Below are 22293 nucleotides of genomic sequence, written 5' to 3'. Positions count from 1 at the left end.
TCCAGATTTCTTAAAACTCCACAGTGAATATAAAGTGGATAAGAGTGGATAAAGAAAATCGTTTTTTATGAGCACCATCTGTTCTCTCTACTCTGCCTTCTCTGGTCTCCATTTATCTTCAGGTCTTCTGATTTGATTTTTCAGTGTTTTCTCATTCTTCTTATATCTTTAATATAAAAAACCTGACTGTTCTGACCATGCAATGGTAAATTTCAGCTTTTCTTAGAATGATTTCAACACAGATTTACAAATAAGAATTGCCTTATTACACTGGTGAGGGCTCACAGTAAAAATAGCCAAATTTTTAAAAAATGATGTCAGCACATGTGCCAGTAATCCCCGTGAACCAACAGCTCGGTTTCCTGACTCGGCCCCTGTATGATGTCATTGAGAACGGATATTCCTAACATGACCATTTTAGGCTGCGAGCACAGAAACCCCACCCATCTGCTGTTCAAACCTTTTGTTTGCTAGGTGCAGCCAGTCAGCGAAAAGTTGGATTACAGGGAGGGGCAGGCTCAAAGATAGAGCTAAAATCAGTGGATGAAATGACTGTCTTAGCACACGAAAAGAAATATTATATTGAAAAGTTCCATTTCAATGTTTTACACGACTGACACGGCTCTTGCTTTCCTCAAAACAAAATTTTCTGTCTCTTCTGTCTCTATTGACTGCTTCCGATGACAGGCCTCTAAGCGTCCTTTAGAGAAACCTGTGGGTGACCCTACATTCATGCTTTCCCACATGTGATGATGTACCCTGATCAGTCAGAAATAAAGTATGTATATTTAGCCTTCCTGTGTTTCAGGCACACATACTTCAAATGCCAGCCAGCATATTCTGCTTTGCATAACAACTCCCCCCCTTGGCACAAAAATAACTCTTCCTGTGTGCTCCCTCCTGTAGCGCTCAGAGCTATCCCTGCACAAACATGGCACCTAAGGAAGCTTAAGCTGATAAAGCCCAGTAAATAAATCAGAATTCTTCACATTCTGTAACACGGCCGTAAGCTCGGGGTTAACACACTAACGCTACGTCAGCAAATGAGCAGAGTAAAGTCCTTAACCCACAATTTCTCTGTCATAATCCCTTTTTGTGTGCACTGCTACCACTTCAATTGGCATGTTGGTTACAAAAAGCATATTCTTAAGCTGAGAATGAGATGATACCAGTCATCATACAGCCAGGCAAAGAAGACAACTCTTTAAGTCCTGTCGATATTTTGGCAGTTGGGCAGCTGAAAGGGGAAAGCAGAAGACTACTACACACCTCAAGGCACAATTTGCACATTCAACATCCTACACTGAGGTATATCTTTTCTTACTACACTCACAGAAATCTGTGGTTAGAGGTCTCCAAGTCACAATAAAATCTTACTTCTGATCTACTTACTAGCGAGCATAAAAATCACAAAACTCCTTGTAGACTTTCACATCACTCTTCCGCCTCTGTGATTTGGACACGGGGACCTCATCCTCCGCTCCATCTCCTCCACCGCCCTGAAGCCTCTGATGGTAGCCGTTCATCTCGCTGTGAGGACTGTGGTGTACAGCTTCATCCTCAGGTATCGATGGAGGCATTCCACGTCCGTTCATATCCATGCTTATCTGAATTAACAGCAATAGTCCGCCTACCGCTGGCTCAAGAGAAATGCTATTAAAAGTCCTTACACTCCAGTAAAAATGCTTTGGGATGCTTCAGTGTTCGTTTCCAGCAGCAGGAATGCAGTAGGCAGGGAGAGCCGTAATCCACATAGCAAGAAGGAGAGCAAAACACCAATCACACTACACTGGGAGTAGTCTCTCTCTCTCTCTCTCTCTCTCTCTCTCTCTCTCTCTCACACACACACACACCCTCTCTCATGGACATACTCCCCCCCTTTCTCTCACTCCCCCATCAACTCTCAGCACACACACACACTTTTCCAAACTCGCTGTCTATTCTTGGGCAGGTTGCTGAAATTGAAAGGCCCACCCTGACGCCTGTCCAGGCAGAGGTCACTGTGTCAGATCGCACTTACACACACACACACACAGCATTATTTTAATTTTTGAAATCCCTAATATATAAACTGTCTTCGCCTGATATCTCCTCATGCTATCAATCTCTGTGTGTGTGTTTGTGTTAAACAGCTGGAGCTCTCAGCTTTCTGGGAGATCTAACAATGTGGCTCCAACTGAGGATTGCGCAAAGCGGGAATGTCAGACAGCGACGCAAAGAGCCTAAAAGAGTCCAGTACAAACCAGGAACAGAGAGAATAACAGTGTAACAGATTACTGTTTATTCCATCTCATGTAAGAAATCATTGGATAAACACAGTTGTGAAAGAAACCAAGCAGCAGTGTGTTCGGCAAGCCTGCAGGGGCCAGACTTGAATGCGTAATCAGCCTCCTGATACGAGGTAAGTAGCTAACACATGCAGGAAAAAACAGAAGTGGCTTTAATTGCACGCATTTTCCTTTGTTATTATTATTATTATTATTTTTACACACAAACATCCCTGTTTCTTCCCTTTCCAGCTGTTGTGTTGTTGTGCAAAGCAGGAAATTCACACACAAGAAAAAAAAAAGTTTGGTATCATGTCAAAGTCTGTATCAATGCAAGCTGCCTCGCTGAGTCAGAATCCCTGAACACTTTCATATTCACCAGCTCCAAAAACACCGTTTATGAACTGCTTTTGTTCTTTAAAAGTCTCCGCAGGATTCAAACTTGAATTCAACTGAGAAAATAGTAAGAATCTTCTCCAATATCAGTCTGAAACATCAGAAGCTGTCTAGGGCTACAATTATAAATTTGTTAATCATCTTTCTACCCTATATTGGTCCAAGCCAAGGGCATTCCTTTAAAGCCACAATTCTCTTTGATAGCTCTTTATGTGGCTACACTAAGCTGGCATCTCAAATTAATGACCACTTCCCAAACCATCAAAACAACACCAGGCTATATCCGCAAATACGCTCCAGTGAGGCAAACATGTTTGACTCTCCACACTGGAGAGCAGCCAGTGTGTTAATCCAGCAAAGTAAGGGATGGCTGATGATTGCTTAAACCTGTAAAGCGTCAGCACCACGATGTTCAAGTCCCATGTGTCATTGTGCGTCCAGCTGAAACATGTCGGAGTCCTTCAGTATAAGTCTTACTACATGACTCCATTCTACAAATAGACACCCAGTGGAGCCTCGACTCCAAACTAGGTGCTGGCAGCTGCTGTTTTGTGTCTGTGTATGTGTGCGAGAGAATTTGTATACATGATAGAGGCCAACTCTGTCTTCGGAGTGGAGGAAGGCTACATAACTTCACATTCAAAGTCTATTACCCACATTTTTTTCTTGCTTGTTTTTAAAAGCATCATAGCTGTAGATTTTTTTTTCATGCCTCTTCTCGATACCAACGCATAAGCTTGCGACTAGCTGACTGGTGCTCTTGCTAGGCAACACCAGAGATACTAACTGGTGTAAAGACATTGTTCATATTTTATTAAAATACAATAGTAGTTTTACAGTGACTGAAAGATGTTACGAAACCACTGGCAACCGGAGAAGATGCCTATCTGTGATAGGAAGATGCAAACGAGTGAGAAAGTAAGCAAAGTAAACTCAGGAGGTAGAGACTCGGGGGGTAATCAAAAGGTTGCCAGTACGCAGATGCCTTAAACCTGCATTCTTTCTTTCTAGGAATGGGAGACTCCTCTGGTTGCAAAAATCAACTGATTGTATCAAAGTGTACAGGCTTTGATTTATAACCTGAGGCAATGAGTTTCTTGTGAGTTCATGGTCTCAGTTGCTAGTTTTAAGCTTGCTGAATAATATGTGGTGTTTAATCTGTAACTTTCTTGATTCAGGTAAAGAAAAGAGGGGTAAAGTACTGATAAGTGGCTCCTACTCATATTTACCCCACATGTGTCATGCCTGCTTTCCAAACATCAATATGGTGAAAAAGCTCAAGGCTTCACAACAGGACTATACTAACCCTTGGATGACATCTTGGTAGGTATGTCTGAACAATCTGGTTGTCATCAAAAGACAAAGTCTGGATTCATACATAGATGACATAATCAGCCAGACATATCACCGGGCACTATTTAAAGCCTCGAGAGCTTTTTCAGAAAAGAGCATTGTCTGTCATAATGTCACGTGGTCTGTGCGGCGAATCTTAGCCACTTGGAATCAGTATTGATTCCAAGTGGCTTCACACCCTGGAGGACGGGGCTGTGGCCCCCCCACACTCCCTAGCAGATCATTACATGGAGAAACCTTTGGAATGCAAGCATGCTGATCCACACAGGTATGCACACATGGGTATTCACAGACGCGGACTAAAGCTTTCTTGGCTGCTACCTCAAAGCACACTGTGCGCTGTCTATCTTGCGTGCTGCACAATATCGTTTATTATTTAGTAAATATTGATATCTATGACTAGCTAGTTTATTGTGATGGTGCTTTGTTTTCTCTATTATTATGTTGCTCTTTGTTGTTTGCTGTCTCCTCTGTTTGTTTGTTTTGTTTGTTTTTTTTTTTTCTCCATACAGGTGACCCAGGAGTTCTTTTTTTTTTTTTCTCTCTCTTCCCCCCCCTTCTCACCGTCTCTTCTCCCCTTTGGTTTTCTTTCTTTCTCTCCCCCTCTTTCTCTCATTCATTCCCCCTGTCCTATTTATTAAAAAAAAAAAAAAAACAAAACAAAAAAAAAAATGACAAAGGATGAACTGAAGCTCTGCCATCACGTAATGTCGCATACTGCTGTTTCTGATGTCATTTAGAAGAAAAAAAAAAAAAAAAAAAGGAATCAGTATTGAGTGACCGGGGCACAATGGACGCAGGGTGGGTGCTGAACAGGAAGCTTTCCTCCTGATTACAGTCACAGCACAGTGTTCCACCCTCAAAAATGAAAGACTTGAACAAACAATTATTCAAGTTCTCTGGTGCCCACACTGACCATAGTTGTCTTTACAAGTTGGTTATTTTCTAACCATAGTGTCAATTTGAAAATATTGAATGTGCCAATATTGAAACTGGAAAATTCAATTGTTATAACTTTTCTTCTCTAGATATTATTTAAAGGCCAAACAAGTGACTTCACCCCAGAGCAGAGTTTGTCATTACTCAAAATGACTGTTTAGACATGTGAGGAGATGAAACCGCTCAAACTGTGCCTCTCGTTTTTGTTGATCGTTCTAGACACACCTAAACTAGAAAATGTGAAAAAAAAACACCTTCACATAGGACTTTCTGTCTTAGATTCCTGAAGCATCCAAGACACAATACTGACAGAGTTTTGTTGCTTTTTACAACTCAGATTGGACAGTAAGTGTATAGTCTGATCCCAGCACTCAGCCAAAGAGCTTCTCAATACTAGTGAAAGAGAAAGAGAGAGATAATGTGAGTGTTGATATGAACGTCAACCTGAGCTTAAAACTGGCTACAGCAACTGTCAGCAGTTGGATAAATGTCTCTGGTGTGTTCCTTTAGCAGGACAGGATTTTTAGGCTTCATTCACTCCTTGTTAAATCTGACGTAATAGTGTCAAGCACTACTGAGGATTAAAAAAAGATACTCTAATACAGGGATCAGTGTAGCTGGTCTTCCAGCAGTTATAATCAGGTAAATAATCAAGGAATCTATGAAAGAGAATTGCTGTTTCTTTAATATTAAACACAAAAATGGTGAGCACTGTGTTTTAATTTAAGAATTGAACAAAGATTTTAAAAATCTATTCAAAAAGTAAAGACAAGATGGAAAAAACAACCTTTAACCACATTATGAGTATCGATGTTGCATAGTTTGCCCACCAGAGGGCACTCCACAACATCCCTAATGGAAACAGAGTGGATAGAGCAGAGTCAGAGTTGTCTGCGTAAACAAGTAATCTGAGACTTTTTTTCCTGACAAGTTCCCAGTTGGCAACATGTGTTTGGAACAAACACAAAAAACTGTTTTTGTGTTTGTTACGTTTAAACACGTAAATAAATAACTAAATAAAACTAATGCTAAGGCAATGTGTTTGTGCTTTGTGTATCTGAAAGAAAAAAATATTTCGTAGATATGTTATTGGTTGATCATATTAGATTTTTAACTGAACAAATATCCGTGTCAGCATCGGCTGCATAACATAAAGTGAATAATTATATAATCTAGTTTTAAGCTAACATTAGCAACAGCTTTCACTTAAATTAAGGGTCAATGAGTGTGGTACAGTGTCAACATCATCATGCCAGGGCGAAAGCACCGAAAAAGTAGTTTTGCAGTGTTCTGAATTATGTCATCTATATATTGTTTTGTGGTTTGAATTGTTTGCCACAAAAAAATCATGTACTTTATCTTAATCCTCAACCAAAATCAGAACATGGGACACTCGGGATAGTGTGTCCAGCATTAGCTTGAAAGAGTGCTATAAATGACCAGTGCTAATAAAAGTCTGGAGAGGGGGAATCACTGGAGGGTTCACAGGTCAGGTTCCAATCAAATGACCTGGGCTTGTCTCCAACTGTGGAGCATGTTTAGACATTAGACAGAAAAAGGATAACAGATTTTTTCTTTATGATTTCTGTGTGCAATATTTGAGACCTTTTCCTTTCTTTTTTTCTTTTTTTTTTTTTACAAAAGGAACATTAGATGTGCTGAACCAACATTTGATCCCTTTATAGACTCTATCACTGTCCGAGCCCTTGGCACTCATGATAAGCATCCATTGATTACAAAGGAGCTGATGTTTAGATGTGCACTTTTTTGACTAGCTTATCCTAAAAACACAAATACAGGTCCTCTATTTTTCAAATGAGCAAATAAACACGGCAGAGCTTCAGCAGAGTTCGGGAGCATACACCGATCAGGCATAACATTATGAAGATCTGCTTAATATTGTGTTGGTCCCCCTTTTGCTGCCAAAAGAACTCTGACCTGGAGTTCACGAGACCCCTGAAGGTGTGCCATGGTATCTAGCACCAAGATTTTAACAGCACTGATCAGTGACGTAGGGCCTTCATAGATCTGACTTGTTTGACCTACACAGTCAACAAATACTTGATTGGATTGAGATCTGGAGACTTTGGAGGCTAAGTCAACAACCTCAAACTCATTGTTGTGCTCCTCAAACCATTCCTGAAACATTTCTGCTTTGTAGTAGGGCGTGTCACCCTGTTGAAAGAGGCTATAGCCATCAGGGAGTACTCCAACGGGTCGGATCCACTATTGGATTTGTAGCATTGCTTAGGTTTGTGGTACGTGTCAAACTAACATCCAGATAGATGGCAGGACCCATGTTTTCTCAGCAGAACATTGTCCACACTGCCTTCTTCCTACAGGGCATCCAATTCTATTCTATTTGGTTTTTAAACTTAAGATGGAACCAAACCAGTTTTGTTGTTTTTATGTATATATAATAACAAAGCAGGTCATTTATTCATACAATATAATACAGAACATTTATGTTTAAATGTATATTACTCTAGGCTTAATTGGCCTCTTTCTGCAGGCTCGCTTTAAAACTGGAATCAGCAGCAGTTCTGATTCCTCTCAGCTGATGCAACACAAGGAGTCTCAGACCAAAGAAACTAATCTAACACACCACCTGTAACATACTCGCAGTGTCAACAGCAGCCATGGAAACACAGACCTGACGTCTCTTTGAGCAAAACCTTTGGCACCAAGTCAAGTGTACACACACCAGCACAAGCATAGAAGTGCACACAAACATGTAAAACTGAGTGATTCGATGAGTGTGCAAACATAATTCATGACTAACATTTCCTTTGTTTTGGGCGTTTTGTCCTGAAGGCCACTTTGACCTCCACTATCAAATGTTCAATCCCATTTAACTGCCCAGGACAGGAAAAACACAAAGCATAACAGCAACATGTCACATGCTCTTTGTTATTAGTGCAGAGTTACTAGCAAGTTGCAATCTTCATCTTCGTTTAAAGATTATTTAACATCACCCCATCCCCAATAAATATGAATCAACTGATCATTACATGTAACGAATAAATAATTTTTACATAGTTATGGATGTTTTTTTGGTTTGGAAAATGTAAATGTAATCTAATCTTTGAAATTGCGGTGTTTGTTTTCTTTGTCAACATTGCAACTGCTCCACCTAATTCTGATGACGACAAGTGGAAGTGTGTAGGCGGATCTAACTGCAGGGCCGGAGGTAAGGGGTGGCCATGGCCACTGACAACAGAGATTAAAATGTGGCCACCCCTGTAGCCAAACCACACAACCAATAGTGAAGTAAGAGGTTATGCACACAATCATAAAACTCAAATTAGACTACTATTTACTGTTCTTCAAGCAGAACCTTTTTTGTGATATTAACTATTATTCCCTCACACGGATAGTCAACAGTACATGAATTGTCATAGGATTTATACCTATATAAAAAAATGATTAGGCAATCAAATAAAAACTGTTTCCACCCAAACCTTTAATCAGTTTGATAAGTGTTTCCTTCTTTGTGTTTTTAATGATTCATTTTGCTCTTCTGATTTGCTTGTTAAGGTTCACTATTATCAGCTTTACTTACAGCATCTGCTTCATTTCGGTTCTGCTGAAAATTTATCGGACATGTCTGGCACCAAAAATAGCCTAATAACCTGCCACTGTTAAATCCTGTAGCACTGTTTCTTTGGTTATATTTCTCTCTGAAATATAAATATTATCTCTTTCCCCCTTGGACGCCTGCTAGGAATAGCCCATGTTCCTCTTACTTGAACTGTGCAGTTTGTGTCATATTTCAAGCCTGCTTCTAGAGGAATATGACTGATGCATGAGCTGTGCGTAAGCTTAGAAGGATGCCACGCTGAGGATGTGAACAAATGGGTGAAAAATTTGTCTGACAGACAACTCATCCAAGCAGAGAAAAACATCCTTGCTAAAGGGTTGAACTTTGCTGTGACGCCGAGACAAATCCTGCTAGTGGAACTGATCACAGCCACAGAAACAGCGATTCAAAACAACAACATTGCAGACGTGGAAGAAGAGCAACTACGGACAAAGGTTTCGGCCTGTCTCAGCAACGCAAAGCCCCCAGCATCCAACATCAACATGGAGGAGAGGGAGGCACTCACATCACTTAGTAATGACAACAACAATATCATCCTTCTGGCAGTCAAGGGTGACAAAAATGCTAATGAGCCCCTGAAACGACAACCAGTCTTCATTCCACCTGTTTCAGTAATAAAGGCAGAAAAATTGGTGTGCCATGGGTTCCCCAGGTTCACCCATTGTGGCCAACTTGTACATGGAAGAAGTGGAAAAGAGGACTTTGTTATCCTACCCTGGAACACCACCAACTCATTGGTTCAGATATGTGGAGGACACCTGGGTGAAAATCAAATCTCAGGACATACCACAGTTCACTGATTACATTAACTTGGTGGACTAACACATCAAATTCGCCAGGGAGTATATGAAAAGTCGCAGGTTACCCTTCTTAGCCTGTGAGATTTCCATCAGTAATGGGGGACATTTAAAAGCTAATGTGTACTATAAACCAATGCATGCGAACCAGTATTTAATGTTTGAATCACAAACTGGGTGTCATCAGGTCGCTACAACACAGAGCAAACACCATCTCCACAGACAGAGCGGCCAGGGAAGCAGAAAAACATCACATAAACAGGGCCCTGGGTAAATGTAGTCATCCCTGCTGGATATTTGTTAAAGATGGGAAGGCACCTAAAGAAAGCTCCAGCCGATGCCGGAGAGAAGGACAACCGCTGCCTAAGTGAAAACCCTTAGTGATCCTTTCTGTGTCAGGAGTATCGGAACAGTTGAGTTGCGTCTCACATGACAGAGTGGATCAGAAATACAAGAGTAAATAAATGCCCACTGTCTTTCTCACCTCCGTTTTCTGACTTCTGTAGTTTAAAGCAGTCTTATCATTTATTGATGCTGCCTAAATGTAATTCTAGATAAATACAAACACTGCACAGTCACAACTGTCACAGGGATATTTAATTAATTTGTTATTTTTATGCACTATATTCATATAAGCTGTCTGTGACACTGCATTTGAATACCTGTTAAACACAGCGGCCCTGCTGAGTCCGATGTTATTGCCTCACCAAAGGTTTGATTTTAATTTAGTTGTTTAAATGTTAATTGCTCCGCCTGCTCCTCAAACCCTTTTTCAGGGTTACAGGGCGAGAACGGAGCTTTTTTTTTTTTTGGTTTGGCTCAACACACCTCTGAAGAGAGCCCTCTTTCTGTCCGCATTCCTGACATTTTTGCATGCCACATACGACTCAGCATCTCACACACACTCGCAGAAACACACATCAGAGGAGAGCGACAGCGCAAGAGACAGAGAGAGATGCGTCTGACAAAAAGAAACCAACAGACATCCAAAACTGATGTTATCATATTATAAAAACCAATATTACAAAACTCTGTACATGTACACATCTGTTGCTGCTGCTGCTCACATAACTCACAGGAATTCAACCATCAACCACAATACTTACTGTTCAAACACCACAGAAAATATCACCTTATCCATCCACGCTAATACGCAACACATCGGTAAGTAGTTTTCTTCAAAGAGCCTGTAGTAAAGATAAGTATCTGTAGTATACCACACACCACATTTGCTATTTCATGTGAGACTGCAAGTCAGTGCTGATGATAAGGAAGCTGATAAGTTTGACAACACTTGGACCCCACACTAAAAATCAATGTTTGTGAACTGAGATTAAACCCTAAAAGAAACATCGAACAAAGACTTCAAAAACAGATTTGAAGAAGTTAATCGTTTGTTATCTCGCCGAACACTTCTGTAAGCACACTGCAGTACTTGACATGACCTTTGAAGAACCCGCACACTTTTAATGGTTTTTTATTTGAAATGCTAAGTGTCATTGTTGAGCCATTAAAAACCATTTACATGTGTGAAAACCAAAGTGGGCTCAACGCCCTGTGTAGACCACACTTCCTAAAAACTGAGTGCTACAGACTGACAATCGCATTGAGATGTCGGCCAATACAACACACACAATGACACAAGAAAATTGTGTGCATAAATCGTTATTTCTCACCGTAAATGTGACAGTTTGCACCCACCTGTAGCTGTCCCAAGCCAAACTCTCGCTGACATTTCCATTGTCTGGTTTTTCCTTCCTTCGCCTGTATAAGTCTGAGTTTGACAACTCTTTCAGCCTCAAAGAGTTCATCTCCCCTTTGCCTTGCTTTCTCTCTCTCCCTCCCTCTCTTCCTTCCTTCCTACCTCTCGTCGGCTGAAAACGCTCAGTCGCCAGTACGAATTGTTGAGTCTCGTCTCACTCCAGTACTTGTCTCTCACATACACTTCCAGGGCTCAAACCCTTGAGCACACAGAGGTGTGGTTATGTGGTTACACACCTATCAAAAAAGATATGCTCCCCCTCCCCCTCCTGCAGCAGGTAGAAGGGGGGGAATGCATCACAGGAAGGAGGAGACAAAAGAAGAAGAAGAAGAGTCCTCGACCTTTCAACACTGTCAACGCAGTCTCTGTTCACCTCCTACATCTCTCTGCCTCAGCACTCTCTGTACAGCAAATAAAAGCTGGAGAAGAAAAGGCATGAAGAGCTGATAAAAAGAAGCAGATTTATTTTCTCACACTTAGAATACACTCATACAGAGTGTGAGTGCCTTCTGCATAATCCTTAAGAAGGCATTCATGTTGGAGCTTTAAAGTAAAAAAAATGTCAATATTGCCAATAAGTATTTGTAGATGTCTTGTTTGTTCATAAAGAAACTTTATTATGATCGATGACAGGAATATAAAGCCAAACTTCAAACTTCTTGTACTTTGGAACGCACTAAGGACCAGCGCTGATATCTGATCACGGGTACACGGGTCGGCACGGATACTATTTTCACAGCTTTTGTAAACTGAAATTATTTCCCAGCAACAAACAACAAACTATTGAGAAAAAGCAAAATGTCACTCTATGAATAATTCATCACAGCACTATGTGGGAGCGCTTATGTGGGAAGGGCTAATCTACAGCGAACACAAACCACAACAGATATTCAGGCGCAAACCTCTCAAAACATGAAGCTGTGATGTCATCAGAGAAGGGACGGGGTTCGGTAAACAGCATTCACAGCCATCAACTGACTATATGCACGCTCTGTCAAGGAAGCTCCCTCACACAGAGCATTTCCTGAGATATAAAGTCGAAGGGTGCGCGACTTCTTGCTCTGCGTGCTTATATGTGCTAAAGTGCAGTATAGCGATCAGATGCATATTTCTTTGTCGGCCTTGAAGCCCCCTGATCCTGCTGCGCTTTGCCACAGGCGAGTCTTTTGTCCCTCACGTTACATCTTGTATAAAAAGGCAGGAAGGTTGTGTTTAGCTAAAAGAAGACTATACTGCACAGATGGCCTGTTTACCTCTGCCCTGCGCCTAAATTTAAATACTTAAATGTCTGGTCGCAGGGCACACTATTAGCAGTTACTCTTAATCACACTTAACATGTAAAAAAAAACCTAATTTAAATATTTTACTGCCCACAAAACAAATATAAGGTTACGTTCTCTTATTTCATTGGAGGATTTTAAAAGGATCTATTTATGTATCTGCAGCTACTCTTGCACATGCCTACTCAGTCTGCTGGGCTTGAAGAAGGTGCTGTGTTCTGAACTAGTAGATAAGACAGAGAACCGACCAGCATTCATCTTTGTCAGGGCAGTTTTACTCATTTTATGGCTAGTTCCTAGAGTTTGTGTACTCTAAACATCTGCGGTACTCCGCTGCATGCCAGAAAGCATACCTGGCTACAACAGGAAGGTGTTTAGTTCAAACTTGCAGAGCACAACAGGTAGCTGGGTTGGATCATGGTGTCACCATAAATGAACCACTTTGGAGTTCATGTGACTCATTCATTTAACTTCATCTCCTCTAAAAGTGTCCTGGTGCAGCTGGTTTGGTGTTAACATCTGCACAACGCAACCACAGGTCGAGGAGAGGTGTCAAAACACCTTTGAAACAATTATTTCATTTATTATATTATTGTTTATTAGCACATTTTGTAGAAAGTTAACAGCTCAGCTATAAAGGTGCTGGTTATAGAACAACCTACTACTTCTCATGAGTTAATTCTGATTGCTTTCTTAGGAGTTCTTTTTATTAAATAAAATGACCATTAGAGATGCAAAGGTACAGCTCAGGTTTGAAAGCTGTTTGACGGCTGACAAAAATCATGTATGTACAGACAACTACACGCAACATTTCCACCCCGCAGATTCACCTTCAACAGCCTGCCTTGACCTGTTCAGCATTCCACGTAGCCTTAACAAACACTTGCTCTCACACACACACTCATGCACAGAGTGTGAATTTTGAAATTTAATGTCAGCTTCACATCCTGGAGCAGCTGGAACAGGGTCACAGCAGCTCCGGCTGACATGTCTCAGTATGCCATAACACTCATGATGAATCCCAGACCGTTCTCTTTCTTCCCCACTCTTGACATGCTTCAGCCAGTTTCTAAAAGTTTCCTCGGAACGAATAAAAGCGTGCCAGCTGTATTTCGAAAAGAGGAAAAGTGATGTTGTGCAATGACATTTGTGCAATTTGGAATTTAAGGGGATATGTTGAGTTAAGACTGACTCATCGTCATCACCACACATACACACAAGCTGAGCATACGTTTCCCACAAGCCCAACAAGCCTTCCACCATGAACACACTGCCACTGTGTGGCCGTTGCTGATATTACAGCTACTCTTACTGACTTCAATCCTACGCTTTTCATATTCGGTTTGTGTGACATGCACCACTGCAGGTAAGAGATGAAACCCATCACAGTGGGATTAAGAAACAGTGCTAACAGTAGCACAATGCTGCTTCTCGTTTAATTTAAGGTGTTGCATGCCAGCTCTGCGTGCCTATGTGTGGTTTACGTTCATGCCAGAAAACAAACTTCATCACAATGATGATTAATATGTTATACAACAATAAGCTGACAGTGGAATTACAGCTTTTCTCTGCAGAAAAGAGGAATGAAAGTCAGTAGAAGAAACAGAATAAATGTGTGTGAATGAGAGGGATACAGGTTGAGGGTAGATGAATTTTAATACCTGGGGTCATCCAACCAAAGCAACGGACTGCACAAGAGAGATGGAGGAGAGAGTGCAGGTAAGGAGGATTGGGTGGAGATGAGTGTCAGGGCTGATTTGTGAGAAAAGGATGGGAGCAAGAGTGAAAGAGAAGGTGTACAAGATGGCAGTGAACCCTTCTATGAAATATGAAATGATGGTTTGCAGGGCGTGGCAGTGAAAAAAAGATCAGAGGCAGAGGTAAAGATTTTCATTATGTGTAACCAGAAGGTACATCAGAGGGACAGCTCAGGTTGAGGGTTTTAGCGACATAGTGGGAGACGCAAGACTAAGATGGTTTGGACATGTGCAGAGGAAGGATGGTGGATATACTGGACAAAAGATGTTAAAGATAAAGCTGCAATACAACAGGAGGATCAAGAGGAGATTTGTGGCTGTAGTAAAGGAGGACATGCACGCATAGACGTGACAGAGGATGACAGGGTTAGGATAAGATGGAGGCAGATGATCTGCTGTGCCGACCCCAAAAAAGCAGCAGCAGAAGAAGGCAAAGACTTCAGGCCCTTAAGTATCAACTGTGCAACATTTAAGTGCCACAGCCTACCTGAGTATTGTTGCTGACCATGTCCATCCCTTTATGACCACAGTGTACTCATTTTCTGTTTCCTGTTTCCAGCCAAGCCACAAAGCCCAAACATCTCAACCTGGTTTTTTTTGGCCACCTAACAATATGTTCATTGTACTCCACAGTCACCAAATTTCAAACCAATAACGCACCTTTGAGATGTGGTGGAAGACAGGAGATTGTGCAGCTGACAAATCTGCAACAACTGTGTGATGCAATCATGTCAATATTAGGTCATTTCTGAAGGTGGTCAAATAGGTACACTATATAATGTTAAATTAAAATAATAAATTGATTCTTGCCAGGATTGACACCTGCATGAGGAAGCACAGACAACTAAAACAGACGAACACCCTGACATGTCTTTCACTTGTGCACGTAGTAAAGCCTCGCAGCTGCTAAAATCACAAAAAGTGATAATGAAATGTAAAAAAAACAAACATCTTACCAATATTTTGTCAGACTGCAGCTAGAATATTTCGGCCGTTGGTGCAAAGTCCCCTTTGCTATAACTGCAAACACTCTAACAACCGTTATCTCAGTCAACGCGGCCACATCACTTCCTGTTCACAGCTGTGTGTGTTTGTGGTCACTTGTGTCTACATGTTAGCACTGTGTGTGTGTTTGAGAGTGATGGGGGGGGCGTTGTTCAGGCCACTGGCTCGCAGAATGTTTGCCAGGATAAAGGCAGGGTGTGAGGAGGACAGATAAAAGGTCACATGGAAAAGGGGGAAAATGGAGGAACGAAGTGGCGCGAGGAGCCGTTGATGAAGAAGTGTTGATAATAAAGTAATTCTCACAGAGCTGCGAAATTTGGTGTTTCTCTCAGTTTTAATCAAGAGGGTAAACCACAGGCTGAGCTCATGTTATATTGTGTGTGTGTGAGGGATTCATCATAGTGATGGGTGTGCCTTCATATGTCTAACAACAGGCTGTTTCACTGTGATGAGACAAAAGAGATTGCTAAATATCTCCCTGCTGAAATAACCAAGCGCCCATTTATCTCTACCAACAATATGATTGGTTCAGTTTTTCAGTTCCCTGATTCAACTTAGATTAACTCTCTGGATACATAAATTCTTTGGAAAGATTCACTACCATTATCACAGGATACAGAGAGAGAGAAAAAAAATTTTTTTCTCACATCTTCAAAAATGCATATCACATTAAAATAATAATTTTTAAAAGTCCTGATGTTCAGTACAACATATTACAAGCTAATCTTGATACAAATAATCAAGGAGGAGGAACTCAAGTCATGCACGGCGTGTAGGGAATCTTTAGCTCGCAGTCAATTGCAGCAAAAGATTCCCGGTTTGATCCCAGGAGGAAACACAGATCCCTTTGGGGATGTGTCAGGATGTAGTGATGGGTCGTTCGCGAACGAAATGGCTCTTAGAGCCGGCTCTTTGACGTGAACGACGCGAGCCGGCTCCTTATCGCGAGCCGTCACGTGGGGTTTTTTTTTTTTTTTTCTTTCTCTCAGCCTCTCTCTCGCACTTTTTTTCCGCTTCACTCTGCAGGCGAGCCTTGTGCTTTACGCTGGGCAGAGGGGGGAGGGGCGGTAGTTACACTCAGTAGCACAGGAACAGAGCCAGAGAGAGAGAAAGAGAGGCAGGGACAACAACATTAGAAAGGTATAGTAATCATCCACAACTATTTTCGGTTGCAGATGATAAAGGATTGAGAAAGTTTATTCATGCAGGTCCATATGACAGAGAATATGCATGTTCTTTTAGTTTTCATATTATAATTTATATTTAATTGTGTTGTGGTTTGCAGTGTTTTGTGTTCTTTTCACTTTAAATTTGTGAAAGGAAAAAGCTGAAAATTTAAATAGTTAAAACTTGAAATGTGAATAGTTGATTTTTGTATTATATGATTTATTTATTACATTTTATGTGGAGTGAATAAATAAAAGTATATTTACGGTGGCCCCTAGAGACAAAGCACATACAAACTTCAAATCACGTACGAACTCTGAAGCATGTACAAACTCAGAAGCATTTAAAAACTCAGAAGCACATAAAAACTCAAAACACGTACAAAAGACAACAGAAGTGCTCCAGGATGCTGGGCGCAGTGTTGAGCCTTTGTTATCTTGTGGCTACACAAGCCAGCAAGTACCAACGACCGGATTTGGTGTGTGGTAATAACAGGTAAATGAACTTTTTTTTTAAATTATTTGAATATATATACGAGTGCCTGTGTATAAATACACAAACAATACACACATGCTTTCAATTGTGTAATTTAAGTGATCTAGTAGCTCTGCTTTGGAAGTTCAGTTCATGCTAGAAATGTGTTTTGGAGTTTGTACGTGTTTTGTCTCTAGGGGCCACCGCATATATTTATATATAAACATATATAAATAAAACCACTTGTTTTTACGTTAGTAATTCCTTTTGTGCATAATTTTATATTATTGTTAATAATAAATTAATTAAAGCAACAAAACAACCTGAAGAGCCGGTTCGGAGCCGAAAGAGCCGGCTCTTTTTAGTGAGCCGAACCTAAAGAGCCGGATCTCTAAAAAGAGCCGGAAATCCCATCACTATCAGGATGAGAAAAAAAACCTGCCAAATCAAACATGTGGGCTATAAACAACAAAGCAGCCAAAAGTAGCTACTTCTTCTTCTGTCTGCAGGATTAATAATAGCTACATCTGCCTCACCCGATTTAAAGGCCATCTTTTCCACACACAAACACACACCACTGAGGAACTTCTGTAATTACTGTACGATCATTACACATCCTGTTGGTCCATACTTCCCCATGCATCGGTTAGGCTCCCAGCTGACTAACAGAAGAGTTTTTCTTGCTCTGAATGAGCCTTTGAGAGGTGACTGCACATGACAGCAGGCATGAGCGGAGCATTTATTAACCCTTTACCTCTTAAAAGCCTTCTAGGAGTAACCTTTCAAGCACTCTTCTGAACTGAGCAGCTTCTGTCCAATTTCAGGCCTGCTTATAGAACAAAATGACTGAGTGTACATCAGATGTTAGTGAGAGTGGTCTCTGCCTCTGCAGATCTTCATGAGGGAAAGAGTTAAAGGCAGAAGTCTGTGCTTTTTCCTGTCAAACACTTTAATTAGTTGCAAACCAAAGGCTAAAAACATCAACAGGGTTTCATAAAAGCCGCAGACAATCCTTCAGCGTACTTACAAAGAGGAACCATAGTGCCTTAGAGCAGCACCTTGGCGTGAATGGTTTCTACCTGTAGGAAAGAACTTTGGCGCCCCCAAAAGGAAAAAAAACAACAAAACAATTGTTTTTTTTTATCAGTTTGTTTTGTTTTTTTTTGGGGGGGGGGGGGGGGGGTGATATACATTTTTGCTCATTTATAATAATTTAAAAAAGCAACAGGAAAATGCAAAGACTTCTGTTAGATAAAATAACACAACCTCATTGCCTTTAATGTTTTAGTAGCAATTAGTCATTAGCCAAGAAAAAACTCTTGCTGTGGCGACGTTACCTTGATTAATTACTGTGACTGAGGCTAACTGCTGCATCAGTTACAAAGTCATCTTCTTTTTATTTTGACTTTATTTATCAAAAACGGCAGCCCCGACACTTTTAACACTATGTTGTTTTCTTGTCATCAGTGGGTGGCCATAGCTCAGGTAGAGCAGGTGTAGTAATCTGGAGGTTGGTGGTTTGATCCCTGTCTGCGCCAAAGCATCCTCAGGCAACATACTGAACCCCAAGCTGCTCTCCGGTGCATCCATTGAAATCAAATCAAATCAAATCAAATCACTTTTATTGTCACATCACATGTGCAGGTACTTTGGTACAGCACATGTGAGTGAAATTCTTGTGTGCGAGCTTCACAAGCAACAGAGTTGTGCAAAATACAATAATGTAAACAAGCAAAATACAAGAATGGCTACATCTGAAACTAATAAATATATGTACAATATATAATAGTATATGCATTTCTGGATGTGTATACTAAATATTTTTCTACGTGTGTGTGTGTGTGTGTGTGTGTGTGTGTGTGTGTGTGTGTGTGTGTGTGTGTGTGTGTGTGTGTGTGTGTGTGTACACATATTTTACAAATTAAATAGAGTAAACTAAATAGAGTAACATTCACATTGGAGTGTGAATGTTACGGATGAGGCATGTTTTCAGTCCTCAAGTTGAGTAGAAAAGCTCCATTTAAGTTTTGTCAGTTTGCTGTTCTGGAGGATTCGGGTGTGTGTTAAGGCAATGCTACAATCTTACCAGGAAAGAACGTCCCAGCAAATTCACCCCAATGCCAGAATGCACAATGCTCAGACAAACTGCAACCCCCCCCTGAGCTACACTTCAGACTTTACAGGCCTCATTTAAAGAATGAATAAGTATGTGTTGTTAGGAAGGGTTTCCAGGAGAAAGCCTCCTCTCTCTGAAAAACAAACAAAACAAAATGTGGCGGCACGAACTTAGGTTTGCAACGCTGCATCTGCACAAACCACAAGATTTCTGGAAGACATGAATCCAAAGTTAAGACGTTTGACAATAATGCACAGCTCCACCTTTGGCAAAATCCAAACACCTCATACCAACTGTCGTGCATAGTGTGAAGGGAGGGGTGTGTGATCTGGCACCTGGGTCGACCAAGAACTCCTGTAAACCAAAGTATTCTAGAGTCAAATGTGAGGCCATCTGTCCAACAGCTAAAACTGGAATCCTGAGCACAGCAGCAAATCCATGACAGAATGGCCAAAAAAGAAATGAATCTTCATGCTGCAACAGTCCAGGCGTTGAAATCCTGTGGTGGGACCTTAAGTGAGCTGTGCATAAACAAATGCCCGTGAACCTCAATGAACTGAAGCAACGCCAAATTCCTCCACAATGATCTGACAGACAGATAAAGTCATACAGAGAGCAATTCATTTGACTTATTGCTGCTAAATGTGGCTCTACAAGCTACTGAAACATGGGGTGTACTTGGTTTTTTCCCATGACTATAAATACTTTTTAATGAGCAGTAAGAGGTAGGTTCTCACTGTGAGGCAACAGTGTAGACAATTAGAGAAAGCTGACTCAATAAATTACTTAATGGTGCATGGAGATTTTTCCAACAATTAATCATCAAATATATAAGAAGGAACTGTGTCGGAGGAAAAAACAAACAAACTTATGTTTCTTCTTTTAAAACCTGAATTGTTTAAATAACTCCTGCATTTCAGAGTGATTGAGCACAGTATGAATAATCGCCCACACAGTTAAATCCACCATCACACAACTTGACTGCTTCCAAACAAGGACAAGTCCACACTGGAGACCGAGACGCTGGTCTAAGCTCTGGTTGTATCAACAGAATGTGGGATCAGATAAAAAATGTAATGCAATGGGAATGCAGCAATCCTCAGGCTTTTAGAAGGGCTAGTCATCTTAGAGCTTTTAGTGCTTTATAAAAGCCATATTCATCCTAACCCATAATTAATTCTGCAGAAGCATTCATGCTGTTTGGAGAAACTACTGCTCTGAACAGCAGTCCCACAGGGACTGTTTAGCCAGGAAGTGATTTAGAAAGCAGTACTGTCCAGTTTCTTTATATGAACATTCCAGGGCAGGGTGGAGGTCACAGAGAAGAGGAACATCCTCCTCCGTTTTTTTGTTGTTGTTTTTTTAAAAAGAAAGAAAGAAAACATCCACAAAAATATATATTGCCTTCCTTTAGAGAAAAATATTCTCAAGGTTTTGTGCTTTTGGAAAAACCCACAGGTCTGTTTTCTGTGTGAGAAGGGCATGCATCAATGACTTGCACACATGAGTACCAGGTCAACAAAAATGTATTAAATATAAACCCAAATTTTCAAATAAAAGCTTGTTAAAAATCAGGCTTGGAGATTTTCATTTGGTGCAAGGCTAAAAACTCCAGATTTTGTGGCCTAAATTCTGCACCGTCATATAAACACTACATCTTTAACAGTGCAAAACTTGGATAAAATTGAAAAATTAAAGTCGTTAAAAAAACAGTAGTGCTCTTTAGAAAATTTGTTGCAATTATTAAAAATATTCAAACATAAGGTAACATCATTTTCAAACCTCCAGACCATGTCGTTGGCCACACAGAGCAACAGACCAAACAGATTAAACAGCTATTTAAACAGAGGTTTCTTAAACCAAACCCACTTCTGATTACGTATCATTTTCCATGTGATAGCTGGACGTGTTTTACTTCTAATCATATGTTATAAAAACTACGTTACCCTTTTCCACAGTGAAAGTAACTAGGTAGGAGGCGCTAAAGAGGAGCTTAAGTTGTTCTAAAGATGCAATACAATAAATATGACTGTGTTACTAATTATCTTTACTATTACGTCTATTTTAGAGAAGTGCCTCTGGAGTATATTGTGTATTTAAAAAGGTCCAACCGCCTTGGATGACTTATAAATGACTAAACTGCAGTTTTTCACTCCACAAAAGAACAGAGGATAGCGGACTGTCAACTTTTCAGACCAATTTCTCTCTTTTTAGAAAAAATAAAACTTTTTAACAAATCGCTCACCCGTTTGTCATTTCTGTAATGCCGAGCATCACTGTGCCTTCTCTCCCACCAGATGTGCGTCACCCGATCACTGTTGCAGCTGTCCAGATGTTGTGCAGTCCGGGATGTAACGTTGGTTTTCGCACAGCGGAGTAGAATGGCGAGAAGGGGCCTCGCCTCAGTCCGGCCGATCTCACTCTAGTGAATGAGCCACTTCCAGGTGGGACCTTTCAGTGTAAAACAGCAGGCTTGCAAGATTCAAACAGGACCCTAAAAATCGGTTTAAAAAGAATAAATTCCTCCCTTTTTGCACAAGCTCGAGCAACACATCATCTTACGTGGGTCTCCCACGATATCGCACGAGACTATTAACACAAATTTAGTTTCCATTTAAGCTAATGAGGAGTCAGGAAAACTGCCTTAAAATACAGTAGGAAACAATTTTCCTTTATACCTTTAACCTGTATGTGTTTGTGTGTGTTTGTACTGCATTCTGTTTGCCTCGCATTTACTATACAAAGTTTAATGCACATTAATATAAAATATACAGGAAAAAATATCAATGAATGAATGAATGAAAACATTTTTAAACATTTTTTTATTTAGTATTGGTGCTAAAATGTTTAAGAAATTTATGGAATTTAAAGATTTTATTCATGTGCCTTTTTGCAAATATATATTGACATTGGTCCCCATCCCCGACCTAAGTCAATAAATCACAATAATAACTCAAAACTGAGAAAATGACTTGGATTAATTGGGTTATTAAGACGAGATCTAAGTTAATAATTTTGAGTTACCTTTTGGTTTTTAAAAAAATAATTTTTCAGAGTCAGTGTGTTTTTTTTTTTGTTTTTTTTTCTTAAGTGTATGATGCAAAGAGCTTGTTGGTCACTCCAAAAGATTTTATACTTGTTGCTCTTTGCTTAAAGAAAAAAAAACACAAAAACAACAAAACAAAGAAAAACGGATGATACTGTAATTCATTTTCCTTTCTTTCGCTACTTTGTGATTTCAGAACTGTTAGAAAGCAAAAAATTTCAATTGTCTGCCTTTCCCCCTAATTTTATTTTATCTTTTTTTTTTTTTACATTAGTGAGGCAATAAAACAGAGTCCAAACACGTTTGGGAAGAACAGAAACGCAGCGTTATCAA

The 22293-nt window shown here is 40.3% G+C and overlaps 1 protein-coding gene across 5 annotated transcripts in view; it reads right to left on the bottom strand.

The window, feature by feature from the left end:
* Window positions 1–21342, bottom strand: part of lims2 (LIM and senescent cell antigen-like domains 2) — a 43117-nt gene extending 21775 nt beyond the window's left edge. Inside the window, exon 1 of one of the 5 annotated variants that reach the window (XM_085383951.1) lies at window positions 21160–21342. In XM_085383951.1, coding sequence (XP_085240077.1) covers window positions 21160–21188 — 29 coding nt within the window. In that variant the 5' untranslated portion in view covers window positions 21189–21342. Of the gene's footprint in view, window positions 1–1392; window positions 1783–11054; window positions 11302–21159 lie in introns of those variants that run through there. The other 4 variants (XM_085383948.1, XM_085383946.1, XM_085383945.1 and 1 more) reach the window with 4 other exon arrangements.
* Window positions 21343–22293: the final 951 nt, after the last annotated feature.

This window comes from Rhamphochromis longiceps, linkage group LG16 (genome assembly GCF_057381845.1).
Source record: "Rhamphochromis longiceps isolate RC_006_pf linkage group LG16, R_longiceps_female_GT1.1, whole genome shotgun sequence".
Lineage (NCBI taxonomy): Eukaryota > Metazoa > Chordata > Actinopteri > Cichliformes > Cichlidae > Rhamphochromis > Rhamphochromis longiceps.
This window is presented reverse-complemented; position numbering and strand designations above follow the sequence as displayed.